Below are 21,507 nucleotides of genomic sequence, written 5' to 3'. Positions count from 1 at the left end.
AAGAAAGAAAATAAATAAGCCAAGCTCATTTAATACTGACAGTCAAAGTATTGTGTTTATCTGCAAAACCAAGGCAGTTTCCATAGTTTGAAAGGAACGCCCTAACTACAGAACTAATTACAGCCACAAACCACACCTATTTGCAGATCAGACGCATAAGCTGCTGTTGCTGCCTTACCCACAATTTAATTACTCCTCTGGTTCTCATCCATGAACAAATGGCTTTACTGTCCAACGTGACCATCCAACTTTACCTGCAGTGCTTGTTCTTGGATATCACGAAATAATTCCATGTCTTTCTCCGTCATCACTTCCTGACTCCCAAAAAGCCGCTCCTCACTTTCTTGTTTGCCATCCCAGCCATCCTGATTGTCTGTACATAAAGAAAGAGCTCACATGTTATTAGTACGATATTTAGTTTAATACATGAACTAGAAATATTTTCAAAAGCCTTTATTTCCATTTGAAGACCCTAATATCACTTATGTAACAAAGACGAGTATAGCATTAAACTATTTCCTAGAAAGACAGTACTCAACAAAGAATGTATATATATTATATCTGTGTTAACAGTGAAAATCCTGAATTGTTTTAAAGCTTCTTTAAAAAGCTCATAACTAAATTTAAACTTCATTAAAAGAGATTATATTTATATATTATAATACATTCAAAAACAGAATGGGAAGAGGACATAAGGAGTATAAAATCTATGTTGAAATTGTAAGAATATGGCACTTGTAGTACGGTTTAACACGTCGATATTCAATTATTGTTTTTTCATTCTTTGGTATTATAGAAGAAATTTGAGGGTAAGCAAGACATAATTTTTATTACCTAGGAGCCTGAATCAACTCCAGGGCAGTGGGTTTGGGTTTGTTTGTTCATTTTTTTGTTTAGGAGCAAAACAGGGAAATTTGCTCCTTTTTAAAATCTCAATGATCTTGCAACCTTCACAAGGTCAATACATTCTTATTTCAGCAAAAAGATAATCTTCAAAATAGCTACCTTAACTGATGTCAGGAAGTACTAGCTCCCCTCACATTCTGGGTGCCCTTTTAAAGCACAAGCTCCACAAACCTGAGGATCACAGATGATAATCCTCGGGGTAAAGAGGAGAAATTATGATAACCATCCACTAAATGACGCATCTTCCTCAAATGGGCAAAGAAATTAGTGAAGGGAGTGTTTGGGAATTATGTAGATCATTATCCTTGGCATTTGAAGATGGCACTGCTGATGACATCATTTCCTCTGTGTTAGTATGGCTGAAAAGACCAATTAATGACAGACAGTTCTTTTCAAATCAACTGCAGGTATAGGCTGTCTGTTATTTAATACAAGAAGAAAAAAAGGACAATATTCTCAAACTTAGGAAAAAAAGTATAATCTAAAGATACTACGTGACTTTACTGCCCCCTAGTGCATGACACAGAAGGATGCAGGCACAGATAGTAACAGCATTCAGTAGCAGTCAATCAAATACACAAATCATTCCTTTAAACTCTACAATTCATAAAGAAAATGACAGAGTCAATTAAAGCAACAGCTCACACCAAGGCCTAAAGCTCAATATTGGTTCTCCATATACTTCATACATTTGCTCCAACAATTTCTATTTCTAAAACTTTGCAGTAAATTTTTCTGATAATCTATCGCCAATGCAAATCAATAAAATTGCACTGGATCAATGGTTAATTCAAAAATGCCTTTCATTAGGATTTGCTTACTGAGATTCTTTCCTTAACGGCTTGCATATTTTCTTAGATGAACATGCTCAAACTGGGGCTGTCTACGATTTACATGGCTGATAAAGACATGAAAAGTACCTGAGAGTTTAAAGAATAATTAGTTGATTGCCACGCTGGGAAAAGCCAATCAATAAAGCATGAAAAGGGGGACCTGATGATGAGGATTTCCTCTCCTGCTGGGGACCAATCAGCCACTGATATAAGCAGGAATGAGGAAGCAATGAATCCAATCACTTATCAATGGGACATTGAGGGGGCAAGGGGAAATCAAAGTTAAGAAATTCTGTTACAGTAGATGAGACACTATACCTTTGGCCCTTGTGATCCAAGAGTTTATTCTCATTCTCCTATTTTCCCTAGACCCCTTCCTATTGCCATCACAAGGTTAGGTCCTCTAAACTCAAGGCACAGCAATGAGACTATTTACGTTTTTCTTATCTGGACAGCTAAACAAATTCTTTTCCTCTGCTTTGAAGGTCTAGAGCTGTGGTTCCCTCTCACTCTCTTCCTTTGTCTCCGGTCTCTTCTTCACTCACTCCCTTTCTCTCTCACTTTTTAAAGGTAATTCATGAAAAATTACAACTATTCCTGACAAGATCTGAAACAGAGAAATCAATGACTTTATCATATTTGCATATATTTGGTCTTGCCTTATACTTAGATCAACAGCATTTTACCCACCTCTATTCTTTCCAATGTCCTTATTAGAATAAAGCGAACATCATGATGCTCATGACATGATACATCTAGTAATTTATGAAGTGTAAAGTTATCCCTGATTCAAGGTTTATACCTCCAAATACTTGCAGGCAGATTCTCTGTGGCTCTCCCAAGAAAGCAGCTTCCTTTAGCCTAGGAGCTCCTGCTGGTTCATTCTGCAAGTTCACCCCTAGCCTTTAAACTCCTGCCATCAGTCATCACCTTTGAATCATCTATATCTGTATCTCTAATATGTTCTTTTACTCCATAACCAATTTTTTTATTATCAGAGATAAGTTTATTCTAGATAACTAGTATTATTCTAAATAATACACTTTTGGAATACTTTTTGTTTCTAAGTAAACAATCTTTTACCTGTGGGCCAATCTGAAGTGCTTGATTTCCTGTTGCCCTTTTTCCTGATTCTATATTGCTCAGAGTAGTCTACCACTTCCCCTCGGGCTTTCCGCCCATCAGGGGAAGGGGTGAAGAATTTGGTAAGGCCATCAATGAGCCCTTTGGTTTTCTTGTTGAACTTCAGGGGGACACTGCTATCTCTGCAGAAGTCCAAGCCATCTATTCGCTCTAAATATCCTTCTTCTGATGACGATGCTGATTGGCTGGAGAGAGTGATTTTACGTTTCCGACCCCTTCCAGGGCCAGTTCGAACTTTGCTGAAGGGACCTTTTGATCTAAAGAATCAAACAGGGAAAAGGTAACTATTAAAGAGAAAATTTTATAAGGCTTCTGTTTATATATAATATATAATTAGTAAATAACCTTACAGCTTTTTAAAAAATCTATATTGTTAATAATGTTCTGTAAACTATAAAGTATACAAATGAGATGCAGTATTATTAGAAATGTCTATTTTGAGGAAGCCTAGTTACTGATAGTGAAAAGAACCCTAACCAAGAGTCAGAAGACATGTTTGAGTCATAATTCTGCCACTTATTAATTCCATCTTGGGCAAATCACATCTTCTCTCAACATCAGTGTCTTCATCTCTACAACGAGGGCTAGACTAGGGAACACCTGAGAACCTTCCAGGTACAAAATATTATAATACTGTGATCTTTGCACCAACTCAGAGTTACACTGTTACTTTAAACACAAGGGAAGTACTACTCTTTGAAAGTCAGAGATCAAAAGATCATCTTACAGGAAAACTAAAGTTTGACCTAACAATAAAAATATGGACTACATATCTGGTTCCATATATTTCAGGCTGCTAGTGCCCACTCATTTCAGTTCTATCTCACCTTCGAGACAGACTGAAATGTGGAAAAGGTGGGTAAAATTTTTGTTAATAAAGAGAGTACAGGCCTGAAGATATCTGTATATATTATCGAAGGTAGATTACTATAGGGATGCTCCAAAAAGGCTGAATTAACTCCTGAATCTTGTCCCACTTCCTCCAAACATAGCTCAACCTCCTAGTCCACAAGTGGTAGTTACATTGCTGATTTTTGCTAATAGATGAAACACTATATTCCTGACTTCTGCTAACAGAAGAAAATTATTTTAACATCAGGAGAATACAGAAATGGGCCTTAGCTATCACCTCAACAGGAAGAAGCTATGCAGTAATTAGCTAATGGAAATAAACGAGTAAGACTAAAACAGGAAAGAAACCTGTGCATAATATTAATTTTTATTTCCTGTTTTTTATACAAGATAGGCAATATAAGGCAACACTAAAAGACAGACTTTGGTGCCAGACTACCTAGGTTTTAATTCCAGTTAACCTTGTGTAAGCTAATCTTCCCAGGCCTTATTTTTATCTCTGAAAAACAGAAGCAAAAACAGCACCTATGCTTCATCACGTTGTTGGGAGAATTAAATGTTTCGACAGATGTAAAGCATTAAGAGCTCAATTTAGCTATTATTGTATAAAACTGCTAGTTATAACAACGGAATTTTTTAATTTTTTTTCGACAAAGATGACAAGTGAATCCTACACTAGAGAGAAGACCCTATCCTTTTCTCCCCTCACCTTGCCACAAGTACAACTTACACCGTGTTTTGTTTCTTTAACCTGTTTTTTGGCCGTCCTATTGGATTAGCATAGCGCCGTTTTATCTGTGCTGCCTTCTTTTGTAGAAGCTTTCGTCCTTTTTTTCTAGGTCGACATATTTGACATATCCACATGCCTATAAAGACATAAAATTCCACATAAAAGCACCATAGACATAAAGACACTGAAAGATTTCAGACTGCAGATACTAAGCCAGGAGTTCTTAAACTCTTTTAGATCAAGAACTCTCATTTGAAACTATGATGAAAGTCCTCCAGAAAATAAACACAAAAACACACAAACACAAAATTCTACAAACAACTGGAAAGGATTCACATACATCCTGAAGCCCAAACATGGATGACACCCGATGACCCTCAGTTAGAAATCCCTGTTCTATCCCTACTGCCCAGATATCAAGTTTCTAAATGGCATCCTACAGGAAAAAAAAAAAAAAAAGGCAAGATTTCCAGAGAGTACTGGCTGATTAAAGGACTGGGATAGGGAAAATATAAGACAACCTGGAACATCCTGTGGTGTCAAAAAATAAGTGCTCAAAAAATGGCAGAGGCATGTCAAAATAACAAGAAGTCAACTTGAAGGAGGCAATTTGAACAACAAAATAAAATCATAACAATAAATTATAAGCCATAGAATAAGTATCCATAAGTCCACAATGAAATAAATGAATGAACGAATAAGTAAAAGCAGATTGCTCTTACAGAATGCCAGTTTAATAAATGTAGAAGGAATGATGGCAATAGAAAACCCACCCATTACGAAATCCATTGTGCAAACACCACAGTAATAACTGCTATGGGCAAGACTCATTGGTGAATGCTAAAGTTAGTGGACAATAAGAAAAAAAAATAACTTTAAGGTGCCTGTCAGGTTTCTCCACTATAACCAAGCGATCAGAGTTAACATTACCAATAACAAGACACACCACTATCACATACTCTCTGCTCTGATGAACTGAAAAGGGCCCATCAGCACTTCTGTGGTGCATTTGTCAAAATTCCTAATTTCAATCTAATCATAAGAAAGCAAGAGACAAACCCAAACTGAGGAACTGTCTACAAAATACCAAAGTTAAAAGCTGTTTAAAACAAAATTAAATTTTAAAAATCCTTGCTCTAAGGAGCTACAAAACTTCTTTTGTAGAAGTTAAATACACAGGAAGAAGGCCAAGAAAATTTTTCTTCTCTTCAAGGATTCTCTGAAGGTATTTTGCTCAGAGTTCAAATAAATTGAAGATGTAGGAAAAGGAGAGTTATCTATTCTTCCAATACAAAAATTTTAAGAGTTTTCATAAAGGAACAATAAATAGAATGGCATAAGAGGACCTCAAGTAAGAACCTAAAGTAGAACAACGACTATAACCTAAGGTTGAGTCCTTTTCCACCAACAGGAGAACTTTCTCAAATCAAATAGACATTATCAAATATAATCCTATAGACAATATACTTAAGAAACTTATAAATAATAAAATCACAACTGAAAATGAAATTTGTAATAAGACAAAACAGGGGTGACTAATGCATTTTTTTTTTTAACTATAAGCATATGATACGATGTTACTCCATGAAATTCAATCTAGAGACTCTCCCAACAGGCCATCATATCCCAACTAAACACCTTTCACAGAACAGGAGTCAACAGAAGCAGAATAACATTAAGCTGTACTCTAATGATCTGTGCACTTACTTGTTCACAAATTATAATATAAATGGTTTTATAAAAAGTTAAAAAAAAAAAAAAAAAAGGTAATAGAATAAGCCAGACTCTATAGGTCTATTGACGAGCAGTGATATAATCAATATGACCTAATACAGTTTCATTTCCTCACTTAGAGAAATAGAGATTTCAAGATAGTACATAAGGTAAGTATTCTGTACTCTAGCTAGAGGATTAGCAAGCATCTATAAACAAGTTACTTCATCCTCTATGGGTTCTTAAATATTGAAAATACAGGAAAATAACAATAAATTCATACCATGTAAGAACACTAAGATGCTCAGCAGAAAAACTACCTCCAACTTTAGGCTGACAACACTCTTCCTACATATACAACCCCCAAAATAGATCCAAATTGTTCTCCCCTCCTAACAAGGTAGGTAAAATGCTTTCATTAACATGTCCCTTTATATTCTCTGATTTCAGAAAATGTTTCTCACCTTTTGGCATCCGGGTGAGTGGTGGATCACAACACTCCATGTGAAAACCTCGGTCGCATGAATCACAAAACAGCATGTTATCCTGGAAGAAAGAAAAAGGGCAGTTCAGATTAACATTATGAGACAGAAACACTATGTACCACACCTTCAAAAACCTCAGGAAGCTTCAAAGATCTCAAAAAGGAGGTGAGCTACCGTAATAAAAATTTCCTTAATTTTTAAGTACATGAAGAGTACAAGTTGGCACAAAGTCTTCTTTGATCCAATCCTTAAGAACTACAGTTTCATTCATCTAAGTTTATCTAAAAAAAACGAGAAATAAGCTTAACCCTGGTCTCCTTCAGTAAAAATAACAAAAGAATAATTTGTGATGAATATACTAACTGACCATTCCTAAATGAATGCCTTCTACTGCTCAAAGAAATTTGAGAATTATTTCTTTAAAGTAGCTTAGTCTCGCTGCAAATTTCATACATAATTAAGGTCCTTTACAAATGGCCTGCAAATAATCCGCGTCTAAAATGAGCACATATTCTAAACCAATGATATGTAATTTAAAGAGGCCACTATTCTAAATTCTGCTGGACCAAGTGACCAAAAAATAACCAACTATACTTTCATGGGAACACCAGTTGCATATTTTACTTCTAAGTGAAACACTCACAACAGAAGATACTCACTGCATTTTTGCCTTGATCTCGACAGGAGCTGCACGTTTTACACTCAATGCACTGCCACCGTAAGGCCTTCACTCTAACTGTGAGCTCAGGGGAAAATTTTAAACAGGATGGGTGACCTGTTAAGAGGGCGAGAAAAAAAATCACAAATGAAACAGTCAAAAATGGTTTTTTAATTGTACCAAAGAAGTGATACAGAAAAAGGCAATTATCTTAGATACAAAATACCAAATTAAAAAAAGATGCTTCTGAAAGCTTGCTGTAAGCCTCAGATAAATCTCAGATGAGGACCTGGTACCTCAATTTAGTTTTATGAATGCTAAACAGAATTTAGAAACCATCCTGAAAATCTGATTTAAAAAAACCTGACAAACTCCATACTTCTATTACGCTTGCTTTAAAGTATTATATTTTGGCACATGCGTATACATGTATACATATGAAAACATAATATGCCCAGGTCATTTCTGGAAAAACATACAAAAAACAGTTAACGGTGGTGACTTCCTAGGAAATATACAGCTCTATTTTGAAGAAGAAGGATTTTCCATTTCACTTTATGTTTTCATTTTTAAAATCATAACGTATTTTTTTTGGTGTGTGTGTTACTTTTATAATTACATAACAAAATTCCATCATTTAAAGTGAGTTATGTGCTCACGATTTAAGGCACTCAAGCTAAAACTAAAACTATACACGCTATTTCTACTGTGGTAATAATTGACAGCATCAGGGAAAATGCTTCTCTCTTTGCATGAGTTATTATCAATTTGATTCTCAAAATGTAGGATAGCAGAGAATATAAATCAAGAGCCAATTTCCCTCAACACTGAAAAGATCTGTTCTCCTCCTTTAAAAGTTGGTTATGTTTATTTTTCTTTGATGAGAAAAAGGGCTGGTAAAATTATCTTCTCTCCTCTTGCCTTTCCTAAAGAAATTTCTGTTTCATGATGGTAACAAGTTTTTCTCTCTGAAGTCTAACATCAAAAGATCACTAACATTAAAGGAAGCAGGAAAGCAGGTGTGAAAATCTCATCCATAATCCCATCACTCTAGAATAACAGCCATTTTCATGTTCCACTTCTCCTTTTAAACTAGTAGAAAGCACTTGCAGGGTTGTAATTACAACATGCATATAATTTTGTTTTGCTTTTCTTACATAAACTTAATTTGTTATTTATATTCCTTAAACTGGTTATATTCCGCTGAGTTAATACACCATAACCTATTTGATCATTTCCCTATTTTAAATACTTAGACTTAACCCATAATAGTAAGAAAGAGACAGAACACTAAAATGAATTATTTCATGCTTATAAATCCTTTCCTTCCCTTAAATCAGCTTCTTAGAATGAATTCCTGAAAGCGAGGTTGGGGTGTAAAATGAAATAAGCATTTTTACAGCTGTGGGTTGATAGGCACTACCAGAACATTTGCCAAAAGCATGATGCAACAATACCCAGTGCCACCAGTAAGCACAAATGTTCTACCACCATTTTATCGGTTCCAGGTTCGGGCTCTCTCAGCTTTCAGTTTTCATTATTATGAAAGACGTTAAGATTGTTTTGCTGTGTATATTCTCAACAACAAAAATAATAAATGTTTTCAAAAAAAGCTCTGAGACAATACTTCACTGCTGTTCTGGTATCGAAAAAACCAAACCCAAACCCAGTGCCGTCAAATCAATTCCGACTCACAGCGACCCTACAGAACAGAGTAGAACTGTCCCATGTAGTTTCCAAGGAGCGCCTGGGTGGATTCGAACTGCCAACCCTGTGGTTAGCAGCTGTAGCACTTAACCATTACGCCACCAGGGTGTTCCGGCATACGTTCCTATTATTACTTGGGTAAAACTTTTTTTCCCACATAATTTTCTCTCATATAAATAAGCTGCTTGTTCATAGGCTGTCTCTTTCATACTTAGAAATATAAATACGCTATTTATACTTAACAGAGCTTTTGTCACTTTGCCATATTTTAATGCAATTATTTTCCCTCAACTATTCTTATTCCTTTTATTCTGGGTGTGTTAGCTTTTAATTTAGAAAATATCTTAACTTTTATTCTGGGTATGTTAGCTTCTAGTTTAGAAAATATCTTAACTTTCATATACTCAGCTACATGCTTTTTCCTTCCTTGGTTATTGTAATAGCCAGCCTCAAAGGTGCCCACCCATGATTCTTGCCTTGTGGTGTTCACGCCTGTGTGTGTTCTCCCCACCGCCCCACCCCACCCCCCGCCCCAATGAATAGGGCTGACCTGTGTAACCCAGAGAATACTGGTGAAATGACAGAATGTGACTTCTAAAGCTCAGGTCATAGAATATACTGAGGCTTCCACCTTGCTCTTTGCTCTCTCTTGGATAGTCACTCAACAGAAGCCAGCTGTCATGTTATAGACATTCATACAGCCCCACAGGGAGGTCCAAGTGGCAAAAAACTGACGCTTCCTGTCAACAGGTAGCATCAACTTGCTAGCCATGTGAGTGAGCCATTATGGAAGCCTTCAGATGACTGCAGCACAGTTGAAATCTTCGCTGCAATCTCATGGAAGATCGTAAATCAAAAGCACCTAGGTAAGCCACTCCCAAATTCACGACCCACAGAAACAGTATGAAATAAAAAAATATTATTTCTTTAAACTGCTAAGTTTTGAAGTAATTTACTTCTGTAACAACAACTAAGTTATTTATGCAATTATTTCAGATCATAAAAAGTTCTCTCTACAGTAGTGATTTTCAAATTGTGCTCTTCCCGAGTTTCAAGAGACTCAAACACTACCTCAGATATAATGCTTCCTAGGAGGCAGGGCTATAAGCTCTCCCCCTGCCCCATCCCCATTTTATTCCCACCTCACCTAGAGCAGGTTCATCATTTTTATTGGTTTTATATATTTCAGTTCCTGTAATATTTCACTTGGGAAAACAGTTTGGAAAGCACTGCACTGTATGACATGCCACTTTATTTTTACTAATCTTTTATGATTTCATGGTTTAACTGTGAAATTCATCCAGAGTTCATTTTGGCTTGTGGTACTATGCTGACATGGTCAACCAGCGCTCAAGATCTTGCCGTTGTAGTTAGGTGCCATTGAGTTGGTTTGACTCATAGTGACTCCATGTACAACAGAACGAAAGACTGCCCAGTCCTGTACCATCCTCACAATCATTGTTATGCTTGAGCCCGTTGCTGGAGCCACTTTATCAATCCATCTCACTGAGGGTCTTACTCTTTTTTCACTGGCCCTATACCAAGCATGATGTCCTTCTCCAGGGACTGGTCCCTCCTGATAACATGTCTGAAGTACGTAAGACATAGTCTTTGTCCTACCTCCCTCTAATGCCTTTTATCCATAAAAATTGAAAAGCTAAAACTATACTTCCTAGGCTCCTTTTCAGCTAGGCTCTTGATACGAATTAAGTTCTACAACTGGATGTATTCATATGACATGTGAAAGGCAGAAATGAAGCAAAGATGATCTTCCTCCTAGTAATGACGATTTTCTAATGATAAACAAAATCACAGCAATTCTAGTACCCACTCTTCACCTTCACGGCCATCCAGTGGCAGTTGTGATGATGGCCAGATCCAGCATCTCAGTATTCAGCTACCACAGTGTATATCGAACTCAATAATTCTACAGTGGCCTCCTGCTTCCACCTCTCCCAGATGAAGGCAGACATAGTGACTCTGCGGGGTGGGTCAGTTCTGCAGTGTTCCAGGAGTCAGTCCTTGAAGCCCAGCCTACAGTCTGCCTCTTCGGCCCTTCCATCAATACAAATGCACAATACAAATGCCTAATTCCAGTAGTAAATTCCTTTCCTCTTGAAGTATCTAGTGCAGTTTCTGTTTTCTGCACTAAATTCTGATTGTTACTGATCTGAAACATTGAAAATTAAGCCAACGATTAGAATGCTCATTTACTAAGGCCTCCCTGCAAGGCCTTTTCAAGTTCTTAAAATGTAAAGCAAGAATACCTCTGGAATTGACAAAGAAGAAGACTTCTTGCAAAAATCTTTCTTTGGGGCCCAGAATTTCCACACTGCTCACTAAACTGCAGTGTCAACACTCTATTTCTCAACGTGACACATATAAGTTTACATCAAGAAAAACAAATCTGTTATCATCCCGGTTCTATTCATCAAGACTGAGGCATAAATCAAGAAAGATAAGTAGTGATTATTAAAGGAACCAGCAATAATTTCAAACTGATTGCTATGATTTCTGCAGATGTTTGATAGCAAAATATAAGATCAACAGAAAAAAATAAGTCTACAGAAAGTTTAAAAACAAAAAAAAAACCTCTGAAAGCGGTTTTGAATTAACTGAATTAATTTGAGTGTGTGAGCTACACACTCAAACTCCTCCCTTGTCTAGAAGCTCCCCCCCAGTTACCTAAAACAAGAATCAACTTAAAATATTTATTTCATAATGATTGAGGATACAAACTCAGTTAAACATACTTTCCTCTTCCCTTCATAACAAGCTTTAGAATGAATGCAAGGCGAATCAAGAATCACATACCGCTATTGCCACAATCAGCACAGGAGATGAGTTCCTCTGGCTTCTTATCTCGGTTTTGTTCTTTTGTACCAAGACAGAAACTACAGATGGGAATTGGTTCAGCAACCGGCTGTAAAGAAAAACACAGTTCATTTAAGTACTAATGCTTTTTTTTTATTTTTTAAGTATTAATACAAAGACATAAAATTTTAAGTTTAAATTCCTAAGACAGTTACATGTAATTTTAAGATACCTATATCACTCTATTATAATTCCGACTAAGTAGGTGAATGTTTACAAAGTCTGCTCTGGCTGGGCCTTTTCAACTGGTCGTTGTGGTGACAACTTTGCACCAAAAAATCATATCCCAATCATTGTGGTCACTTAGAAACTAAATGACACAGTATGGGTTAAATAAAGCAAATCCTTCACCTGAGATTGAAAAATTCAACTGAATTACGCATAAGAAGATAATATCCCTTAAGAGGCATGCAATCTAGTAGGAAAGCAAAACGGTACATACAGATTAACAGAATGTAAAGCACAAGGCATTAAGTGCCATAAGACAGATACAGTCAGTGCTCTGTAGATGTGAGAGAGATAAATTGCAATTCCAATTGTGGTTTGGTGGAAGGGAAGGGTTGAAAGAGGAAGATAACATTTATTAAGTGCCAGTACTATGTTATGGGATCTTAAGGAGCTTGTCTCAAGACAACAGATAATGTTTTAGAAGCAGAATTTAAACCCAAATGTTTATGTTCCTTTATAGCACTGCCTCCCTGTAAGAGGGATAGAGTGAAGGGCGATACAGGTAGCCTAAGCAGGAGAGCTTAAGAGTACAGTCTGCTAAAGCCAGTACTTAACAGATACGGCTTGTGATGAGAAGAAAACAGGAGACAGAGAAGCTAAGTCCATTCATGCCACTGAATGCCTTGTAAAAAGCTGGACTTCATCCTGCAGGCAAAGAAGAGCAATGGAAGGTTTCTGAACAAGAAGATGATCGTCTGCATTTGAGGGAGTAATGCCAGTAATAGTATGGAAGACAAATGGGGAAAAGCCTAAAGATAGGTAGAACATTTAAACACCAATTACAACTGTCTGGCAAAGACAAGATAAGAACCTGAACAAAAGCTGAAGAAACAGCTGTGGACTTAGAAACCAACTAGTTGTGGGAGTGGTAGAAAAGGAAATAAGTCAAATGACTAAGGTAACTGAAAGTACGGTGATGACACCAATTGTGAAAGAGAAAGAAGTCATTTTAAAGATTAGGAGGAAAGCAAAAGAGATGCTGAGTTCAATTTTAGATGTGTTTAGTTGGAGGTACTCAGTTAACTCTCAAGTATTTTCAGTAGGCATTGTGCAGAATGGACATACAAAACTGGCCAAGATTCTTATTGTCTAATGGGGAGAACAAAGTACAATAAAATGTTTATAAGTACTACTATAGAACTATTTCAACGGGAAATAAGGAAGTAAATAACTGGGAGAAAGAGTGTCAGGGAAAGGCTTCACAGAAGTATCATTTGAATCAAGCTCTTACAAAGGTATATGACAGGCAGGCCTATCAGCTGGGAGTGTTAAGAGAGTTAGAAAATATAAAATTGGGTTGGGGGGTAATAACTTTAACTGTGGACTTACCAAGCTTGAAGTGCCTATGGAACATGCACGCAGTGATTCCCATGGGCATTATGATACAAAGATTTGACGTTCAAGAGAGAGATTGGTCTGGAGATAAAAATCTTGAAGTCATATACATACAAAACAGCACTAACACTATCAGAGTTGATGAGTTAAGGAAGAGAGCCAAGATCAGAACACAAGTATCTAAGTTGACTGGAAAAGCTGGCACAGAAAAACAGATTAATGAGAGAGATAGGTGGAACACCAATATGGAAACGTTCAACCAAACAACCTAGTAGTTGCGCTCAACCAAAAAACCAAACCCACTGCCGGAGGGTCGCTTCTGACTCACAGCAACCCTGTAGGACAGAGCAGAACTGCCTCGTAGAGTTTCACGAGGAGCGCCTGGCGGATTCAAACTGCCGACCTCTTGGTTAATAGCCGTAGCACTTAACCACTACGCCACCACGGTTTCTGTAGTGCTCAACAGAGAGATTAAATGAGAGAGGAACAGTTGGAAGCTGTCTTAGTAATTTAGCTGTCGTAGAGACTATTATGACAGCCAGAACGCTCCTTAGAAGGAAGTACATCTCACATACTTAGGGCATATTATCAGGAGGGATCAGTCCCTGGAAAAGGACGTCGTGCTTGGTAAAGCAGAGGATCATCAAAAAAGAGGAAGACCCTCAAGGAGATGAATTGACACAGTGGCTGCAACAAGGGGCTCAAGTATAACCATGATTGTGAGGATGGCACAGGACCCGGCAGTGTTTTGTTCCGTTGTACACAGGGTCTCATGGGTCGGAACTGACTCAATGGCACCTAACTAAAACAACAGACTATTACATACTTTTTTTGAAAAGAAATATAAAAAATAACCAGGGAAGAGAGTCAGAAGAGAATAAATCCAGGTATGCAAACGAAGTAAACTTTCAAGAAGGCTTGGAAAGACAGCAGCAGAAGCCAGGCTATAAGGTTGGGCTTTATATTGCAGACTCAAAGTTATAACTGAATGATTTTAAGCAGTGGAGTAACACGATCAAGATTTAACATTTTAGAAGTGTTGCTCTACAGCAGTTAAAAGTGGATTCAAGGGGATATGATCTATATAATCCAGGCCATGAATAATGATAACCTGTATTAAAGTAGAAGGAGCCTTGGCGGTGTAGTGGTTAAAGTGCTCGGCTGCTAACCAAAAGGTTGGCAGTTTGAACCCACCAGCTGCTCCGTGGGAGGAAATGTGACAATCTGCTTCCATAAAGATTTACCGCCTTGGAAACCCTATGGGGTCACTATGAGTCTAAATCAACTCAATGGCAGTGAGTTTGGGTATTAAAGTGGTGACCAAAAAACTGGAAAAAATATGGATAAGAGATACCTCAAAGATAGAACTGGCAGGACCTGATAGCTAATTGATTTGGGACAAGGCGGAGGAGAGGGAATAGGAAAGGGGTACGGTAATTAAGATGGAAAACTAGAAAGAAACCACGAAGATATGAAAAGCTAAGCCACAGAATGGAAATACTAATAACATATTTAAACAACAAATGGCTTCTATCCAGAATATATAAAGAACTCCTACATGTCAGAAAGGAAAAGATAGATGACCTCATAAAAAAGTAGGCAAAAGTCTTCAACAGACCCTTCACAACTGAAAATACATGGATGATACATCAATGCCCAGTGAGCATTAAGAAATGATGCTCAACTTCAAAGGTCATCAAGGAAACAGATCTTCAAGAATGGCTAAAATTATGAAGACTGGCAAAACTAACAGTTAATAAGAAAGAACAGGAACTCTCAAATACTCTTGTCAGGAATGTAAACTGACAAAACCACTTTGGACTCTTATTTGACATTATCTACTGAAACTGAACATATGCATACTGTATGATCCAGCAATTCCGTTCCTAGGTGTATACCCAAATGAAGTGCACACACATGTATACAATAAAACACACACCTGAATGTTCATAATAACCCTCAAACAGAAATTATCCAAATAACTTGCAATGGTCAAACCGATAAACTGTGCTATATCCATACAATGGAATATTAAACAGTAATAAAGATAAGCAAATTACAGTCAACACTGATGAATATCATAAACACTACTGAATAAAAGAACAGACATAAAAGACTATATATAATTTTACTTATATAAAGTTCAAAAACAGTTCTAAGTTGTTTTAAGTGAGGAGAGTGATTAGAAGGCACGATAAAGTGAATTGAGACAAGACTTCTGGAGTGCTGGTAATGTTTTTTATCTTGACCTAGACGGTTTCAAGCATTTTAATTTTGTAATAATTAAAGTGTACACTTATAATCTGTGCACTTACCTATATTCCAATTAAAAAGTTAAATTTAAATAAATGAACAAATATAGAGTTGGGCTATGATACCTTTGGAATATTCTGAAAGAAATACCGGCAGTGATTTGGATATTGGAGTTTGGAACTTAGGAGAGAGACTAGGCTAGATTTAAAAGACGTCAATACATAGGTTATAAGTGACAGCACCAGTGAGAAGGTGGGGTAGAATGGCTAGGAAAGGGTAGAGAGTAAGGGAGGGTAGTGGAAGAGTGAGATGACATCTGAGATCAAGAAATGCCAACACTTAGGAGCATCAGAGGAAAAAAAGGAGACCAAAACAAAAAGAACTGAGTGACACGAGAATTTCAAGAAGCAAAAAGCAATCAATAATCAAATGAAGATAAAAGTGTCTACTGGTTCTGCAACTGATAAATAACTGCAGACCTCACTGAAGGAGAGGTGTCTTCAGCGACAATATAAGATCTGAAGTCACAGGAGACAACAAAATGCTGCATAAGGACGAAATGTAAGCAGGAGAGAGCTAAAAAGAGATGACAAAGGGTTTTGACAAAAAAAAAAATTTTTTTTTAATTTTTTTAGGTATTAAAAGGTGAAAGACTAAATCTACTGAAATAAGAAGAGAAAACCAGGTGGCCAAAGGGATTCAAGAAACACAAAACAGCAGGAACATGTTACATAGTAAGGCCTAGAGTTGCTCTGTTCAATACGGTAGCTACTACACACACGTGGCTATTAAAATTAAATAAAATGTTAAATGCAGTTCCCCAGTCACACAAGCTACATATGTGGCTAGTGACTACAGTATTGGAGACAGCAAATATAGAATAATTCCATCATTTAACAAAGTTCTATTGGACAGCACTGATCTGGAAAACACAATGGACCCTAAAGCTCGGTATAAGGGCTGCCTTTAGCAGTATGGAGTGGTGCGGATGTACATTGTTTGTAGGTGGTAAAGTGGGAACGGGAAGAAGTTTAAGGTGTTTGTTTCTGATAGCTTCCATTATTTCTGGAAAACAGCAAATAAAGTCACCTGCAAAAAGTATGGCAGAGAGAGATAGGTTAGATAATCAGAAAGTGATAAATGACTGAGCAAACTGAGATTTGAGTCCAAGAACAGAGATAACAAAAAACACCGTCTATTGAAATGAAAAGTGGGCACACATTCTTCAGTCAAGATGGAATCAGAAAAGTATGCATTCATACAGAGAATAAATTCTGAAATACAAGCAAGAAAAACTAAGAGTTCCTGCAAAATGACCGCCATCTTTTCACTAAAATAGAAGGCAATGTCACTTGCTAAAAAAGAAGTGGGTATAGGTTTGGGCATTTCTGGGGAGAAGAAAAGATCTCGAAGTCTCTGAGGAAAAGGTGACAGGGAATCAATTAGCGATGGATAATAAAAGTGTCAAACATCTCTAACCATGAAGCTAATATCGGAAAGAATCAATTTGTAATGGATCCAATCAAAATGGGTATACAACTTTCCTTAGCATCTCTGAAGCCGTGAACTGACAAAAACAGAGCTGAAAATGGACGAGAAAAATCAAGGCGTGGGGATGACCAGAGCGCAAATGTAAGCATTTCTAAAGTGGTGGGTCACAGAGTTGAGCATCATGAGCAGGAAAAGGCTGACAAACCGGGAGAATAAGGAGTTATGATACCGTAAGAAGCCTGATAAAACTGAAATAAAGGTTTAGTAGAAGGTAAAAAAAATGGAAAAGTAGAAAGATGGAAGATTGTGGTCAGCAAAGGAACTTCAGTTTGTGATTTCCTAAGCATTAAGTTCTAGGTAATGAAGGGTACCCCAAACGGCAAATGTGCTTAAGTTCTTTAATACTTAGCAAGCACTGTTCTAGACACTGAGGGTACAGTGGAAAACAAGGCAGACAAAGCCTCAATCTCATGGAGCTCATATTTTAATGGAGTGCCAAAAAAAGAAAAGGAGTGAAAATGAAGACAATGGAGTTAGACAGTCAACAAGCTGGAAAAGCATCGTTTTAAAGAATCATATAAACACGTTTCGGTCAGCAAAAATGACGACTGCCCAAGATAGTAAAAAAAAAAAAAACAAACCCATTGCCATCAAGTTGATTCCGCCTCATGACGATCCTACAGGGCAGAGTAGAACTGTCCCATAGAGTTTCCAAGGGGCACCTGGTGGATTTGAACTGCCGACCTTTTGGTTAGCAGCCATAGCTCTTAACCACTAAGTCACCAGGATTAAGATAGTAAAGAAACCTACAAAGATAGATTTTAGAGAAAAGAATACTGGTAAGTGACAGCAAAAAACAGAGGTCATGGTATTAGTAGGAAAACTAACTTCATAGCAGGATTTGTTCGATGAGGAACAATAATCATCTTAGAGGTGGTGAAGATCAAGAAATGTTGTCAACTCTTCTTCCCGGGTTTGTCCCCAACACCACCCCTTTTAAAAACAGGGCTGGGAATATGGAAAAGTAGCTCCACTAGGGGGCACAATTCACTGCAATGATCAACTGGTGTCAGATCAGAGAACCCGCTTCACATATAAAGCACATCCTGACTTCAGCACTATCATTTAAAAAACGACCAAAGATGGTTTCAGATAAAGACTCACAGACAAAAATGCTGTGCAACCTGTAGTGACCGAGGAGTTGGAAAATGATAAAAAGCTACAGGGCAGAGAGGAAGTAGTATTATTAACTCACACTAGTTTATCACATGGAAACCCTGGTGGCGTAGTGGTTAAGTGCTACTAGGCTGCTAACCAAAGGGTGAGCAGTTCGAATCCGCCAGGCGCTCCTTGGAACCTCTACGGGACGGTTCTACTCTGTCCCATAGGGTCGCTATGAGTCGGAATCTACTCATGGCACTGGGTTTTGGGTTTAGGTTATCACAGTAATTAACATACATTAAGTACAGCAAAGTACTTTGCTAATTTGCTTCCACTTCTAAGGGACAGATTAGATCGTCTTACTGCTTAAAGGAACAAACATATAAGGATAAGGAAAGGGAAGGTCTGAAAAATAAATTACTGTTGCTCTTCAGCATAGGAAATATACTCTTAAAAAATTAGAACTCATAGTAATCCGTGTCTTCAAAAATGTGTCTTTACCACCTAGAACTAGACAGTCAAGTCCCTAATGGTAGAATAAGGTATTTAAAATTACATCTAAGAAACCCCTAGTAAAACTGTTCCTTTAAGTTGCAAACACTTACTGCTGTTGATATTTCTTTTATATGTGATTACCGCTTCATACTACCAGACTTCATCTACCCAAAACCAAAATAATGCAAATCATTCTAATTTATTCATTGAAGAGGAGGGGGAGCGATTCAGATAAACTGTCTGGTTACTTGGAGCTTTGTAGACAATCCAACTAAATTGTTATGGCACTAGATCAAATAACCAGTTTTAGACCTTGGCTACCAGCACACAAAACAATTCACTGATTATTCCCAGTAATGACAATTTAAGTGTAAACAGTATCGATATTTACTCGATATTTACAGTGTGAAAATCTAACAGGCTGAAAAGTGATTTGTTAAGTCAAATAAAGGCAATGGTCCAAACAGACTCAAATTACACAGAAACATACTTTTCAGTAATATCTGGCAGTGCAGCCATAATTTCTTTTACCTATACAATTCCCATTAGAGATGGACGTTCTTTGATATCACTTTGTAAGTTTCTTAGCTACCTGAAAAACGATAAATTTTTCAGCTAACATACACAAATACTAACAATCATGATACTTTAACTAGTTGATAATTTCAGGGTGTTTTTCCCCCCTTTTTATATGCCATTTGAGAAAGAGTGACAGTACCTTAAGGTTAGTCATTTTAGATTATAAGCTGCAAGCAAAAATGTTGTTGTTGTTAGGTGCTGTTGAGTAGGTTCCAACTCATAACAACCCCATGTACTACAGAACAAAGCACTGCCCGGTCCTGGGCCATGCTCACAATTGTTGTTATGCTTGAGACCACTGTTGCAGCCACTGTGTCAATTCATCTCACTGAGGGTCTTCCACTTTTTTGCTGACCCTGTACTTGACCAAGCATGATGTCCTTCTCCAGGGACTGAGTCCTCCTGACAACATGTCCAAAGTACGTAAGACGTAGTCTCACCATCCTTTCTTCCAAGGAGCATTCTGGTTGTACTTCTTATAAGATAGATTTGTTTCTTCTTTTGGCAGTCCATGGTATATTCAATATTCTTCATCAACACCACAATTCAAAAGTGTCAATCCTTCTGCATTCTTCCTTATTCACTGTCCAGTTTTCACATGCATATGATGCGATTGAAAATACCATGGCTTGGGTCAGGCGCACCTTAGTCTTAAAGGTGATATCTTTGCTTTTCAACACCTTAAATAGGTCTTTTTGCAACAGATTTTCCCCAAGCAATGCGTCTTTTGATTTCTTGGCTGCTGCTTCCATGGGTGTTGATTATGGATCCAAGTAAAATGAAATCCTTGACAACTTCAATCTTCTCTCTGTTTGTCATGATGTTGCTTATTGATCCAGTTGTGAGGATTTTTGTTTTCTTTATGTTGAGGTATAATCCATACTGAAGGCTGTGGTCTTCGAGCTTCATCAGTAAGCGCTCCAAGTCCTCTTCACTTTCAGCAAGCAAGGTCATGTCATCCGCATGTCGCAGGTTGTCAATGAGTCTTCCTCCAATCCTGATGTCCCATTTTTCTTCATATAGTCCAGCCTCTTGGATTATTTTCTCAGCATACAGGCTGAACAGGTATGGTGAAAAGATACAACCCTGATGCACACCTTTCCTGACTTTAAACCACAGAGTATCCCCTTGTTCTTTCAAACGACTGCCTCTTGATCTATGTACAGGTTCCTCATGAGCACAATTAAGTGTTCTAGACCCCTTGCTCTGTTCCAATGACTGCCTCTTCATCTACATACAGGTTCCTCATGAGCATAATTAAGTGTTCTGGAATTCCCATTCTTCTCAATGTTACCCATAATTTAGAATATGCCTAACTATATTATTAACAGCATTAAAAAAAAAAACAACTCCAGATCATTCTCAAAATGCTAATGAGTATGAAAAGCCGTGGCACAGGGCTAAAACTATATTAGATTCACTGTAAGACTTGAGCCTGAATTTACAGAGGTGGTTAAAGGACAGAAATAAGAAATGGTCAAAATACTTCCCGAATAAAACTGACATCAATTATGCTGTATCACAAAGACAAAATAAAACCAACTGACAATCTGTGAATATAATTTTTCAAAATCTGTGGAGATAGACAATATGTCATATAATCACTGTTCCCAAGTCTGCTTCAGCTTACTTAGTCTTTATACCTTACTTGTTCCCATGAGCTATACAAAGTCAACCTGTTTCTACCCTAATAAAACAAGAAAAAGGTCTGTAGCAAATGACTTTACACACCATTAAACACAGCAGAGTGAACCTGTTAAAAGGTAAATCAGAGCATGTCACTCAGCTGCCCAAAACACTCCAATGGCTTCCATCTTAAATGCCAAATGAACTACAAGGCCCTATGTGATCTGTGCCCATGCAGACCTCCAGGTGAGTGCGTGCATGCGCGCGTGCACACACACAAAATTACCTCTCTGACCTCATCTATCGCTCCCTCCCTCCTACATTCTAGTCAACTTCTTGCTTCCTTTTTTTCAGCAAACCCAGACTGTTCCAGTCACAGGGCCTTTGCATTTGCTTTCCTTCTATGTGAAATGCTCTTCCCTGATCCTTCTTCAGAAG

The 21,507-nt window shown here is 37.5% G+C and overlaps 1 protein-coding gene across 3 annotated transcripts in view; it reads right to left on the bottom strand.

Annotated features, from left to right (window-relative positions):
- KAT6A (lysine acetyltransferase 6A) overlaps positions 1–21,507 on the bottom strand; it is a 115,552-nt gene that overhangs the window by 43,735 nt on the left and 50,310 nt on the right. The window contains exons 1-7 of one of the 3 annotated variants that reach the window (XM_049865080.1): positions 11,842–11,929; positions 10,866–11,197; positions 7,322–7,437; positions 6,642–6,723; positions 4,465–4,600; positions 2,823–3,139; positions 255–373 (exon numbers count right to left, since the gene is read on the bottom strand). In XM_049865080.1, the coding sequence (XP_049721037.1) occupies positions 255–373; positions 2,823–3,139; positions 4,465–4,600; positions 6,642–6,717 (648 nt within the window). In that variant the 5' untranslated portion in view covers positions 6,718–6,723; positions 7,322–7,437; positions 10,866–11,197; positions 11,842–11,929. Of the gene's footprint in view, positions 1–254; positions 374–2,822; positions 3,140–4,464; positions 4,601–6,641; positions 6,724–7,321; positions 7,438–10,865; positions 11,198–11,841; positions 11,951–21,507 lie in introns of those variants that run through there. The other 2 variants (XM_049865078.1, XM_049865079.1) reach the window with 2 other exon arrangements.

This window comes from Elephas maximus, chromosome 22 (assembly GCF_024166365.1).
Source record: "Elephas maximus indicus isolate mEleMax1 chromosome 22, mEleMax1 primary haplotype, whole genome shotgun sequence".
Taxonomy (NCBI): Eukaryota; Metazoa; Chordata; class Mammalia; order Proboscidea; family Elephantidae; genus Elephas; species Elephas maximus.
This window is presented reverse-complemented; position numbering and strand designations above follow the sequence as displayed.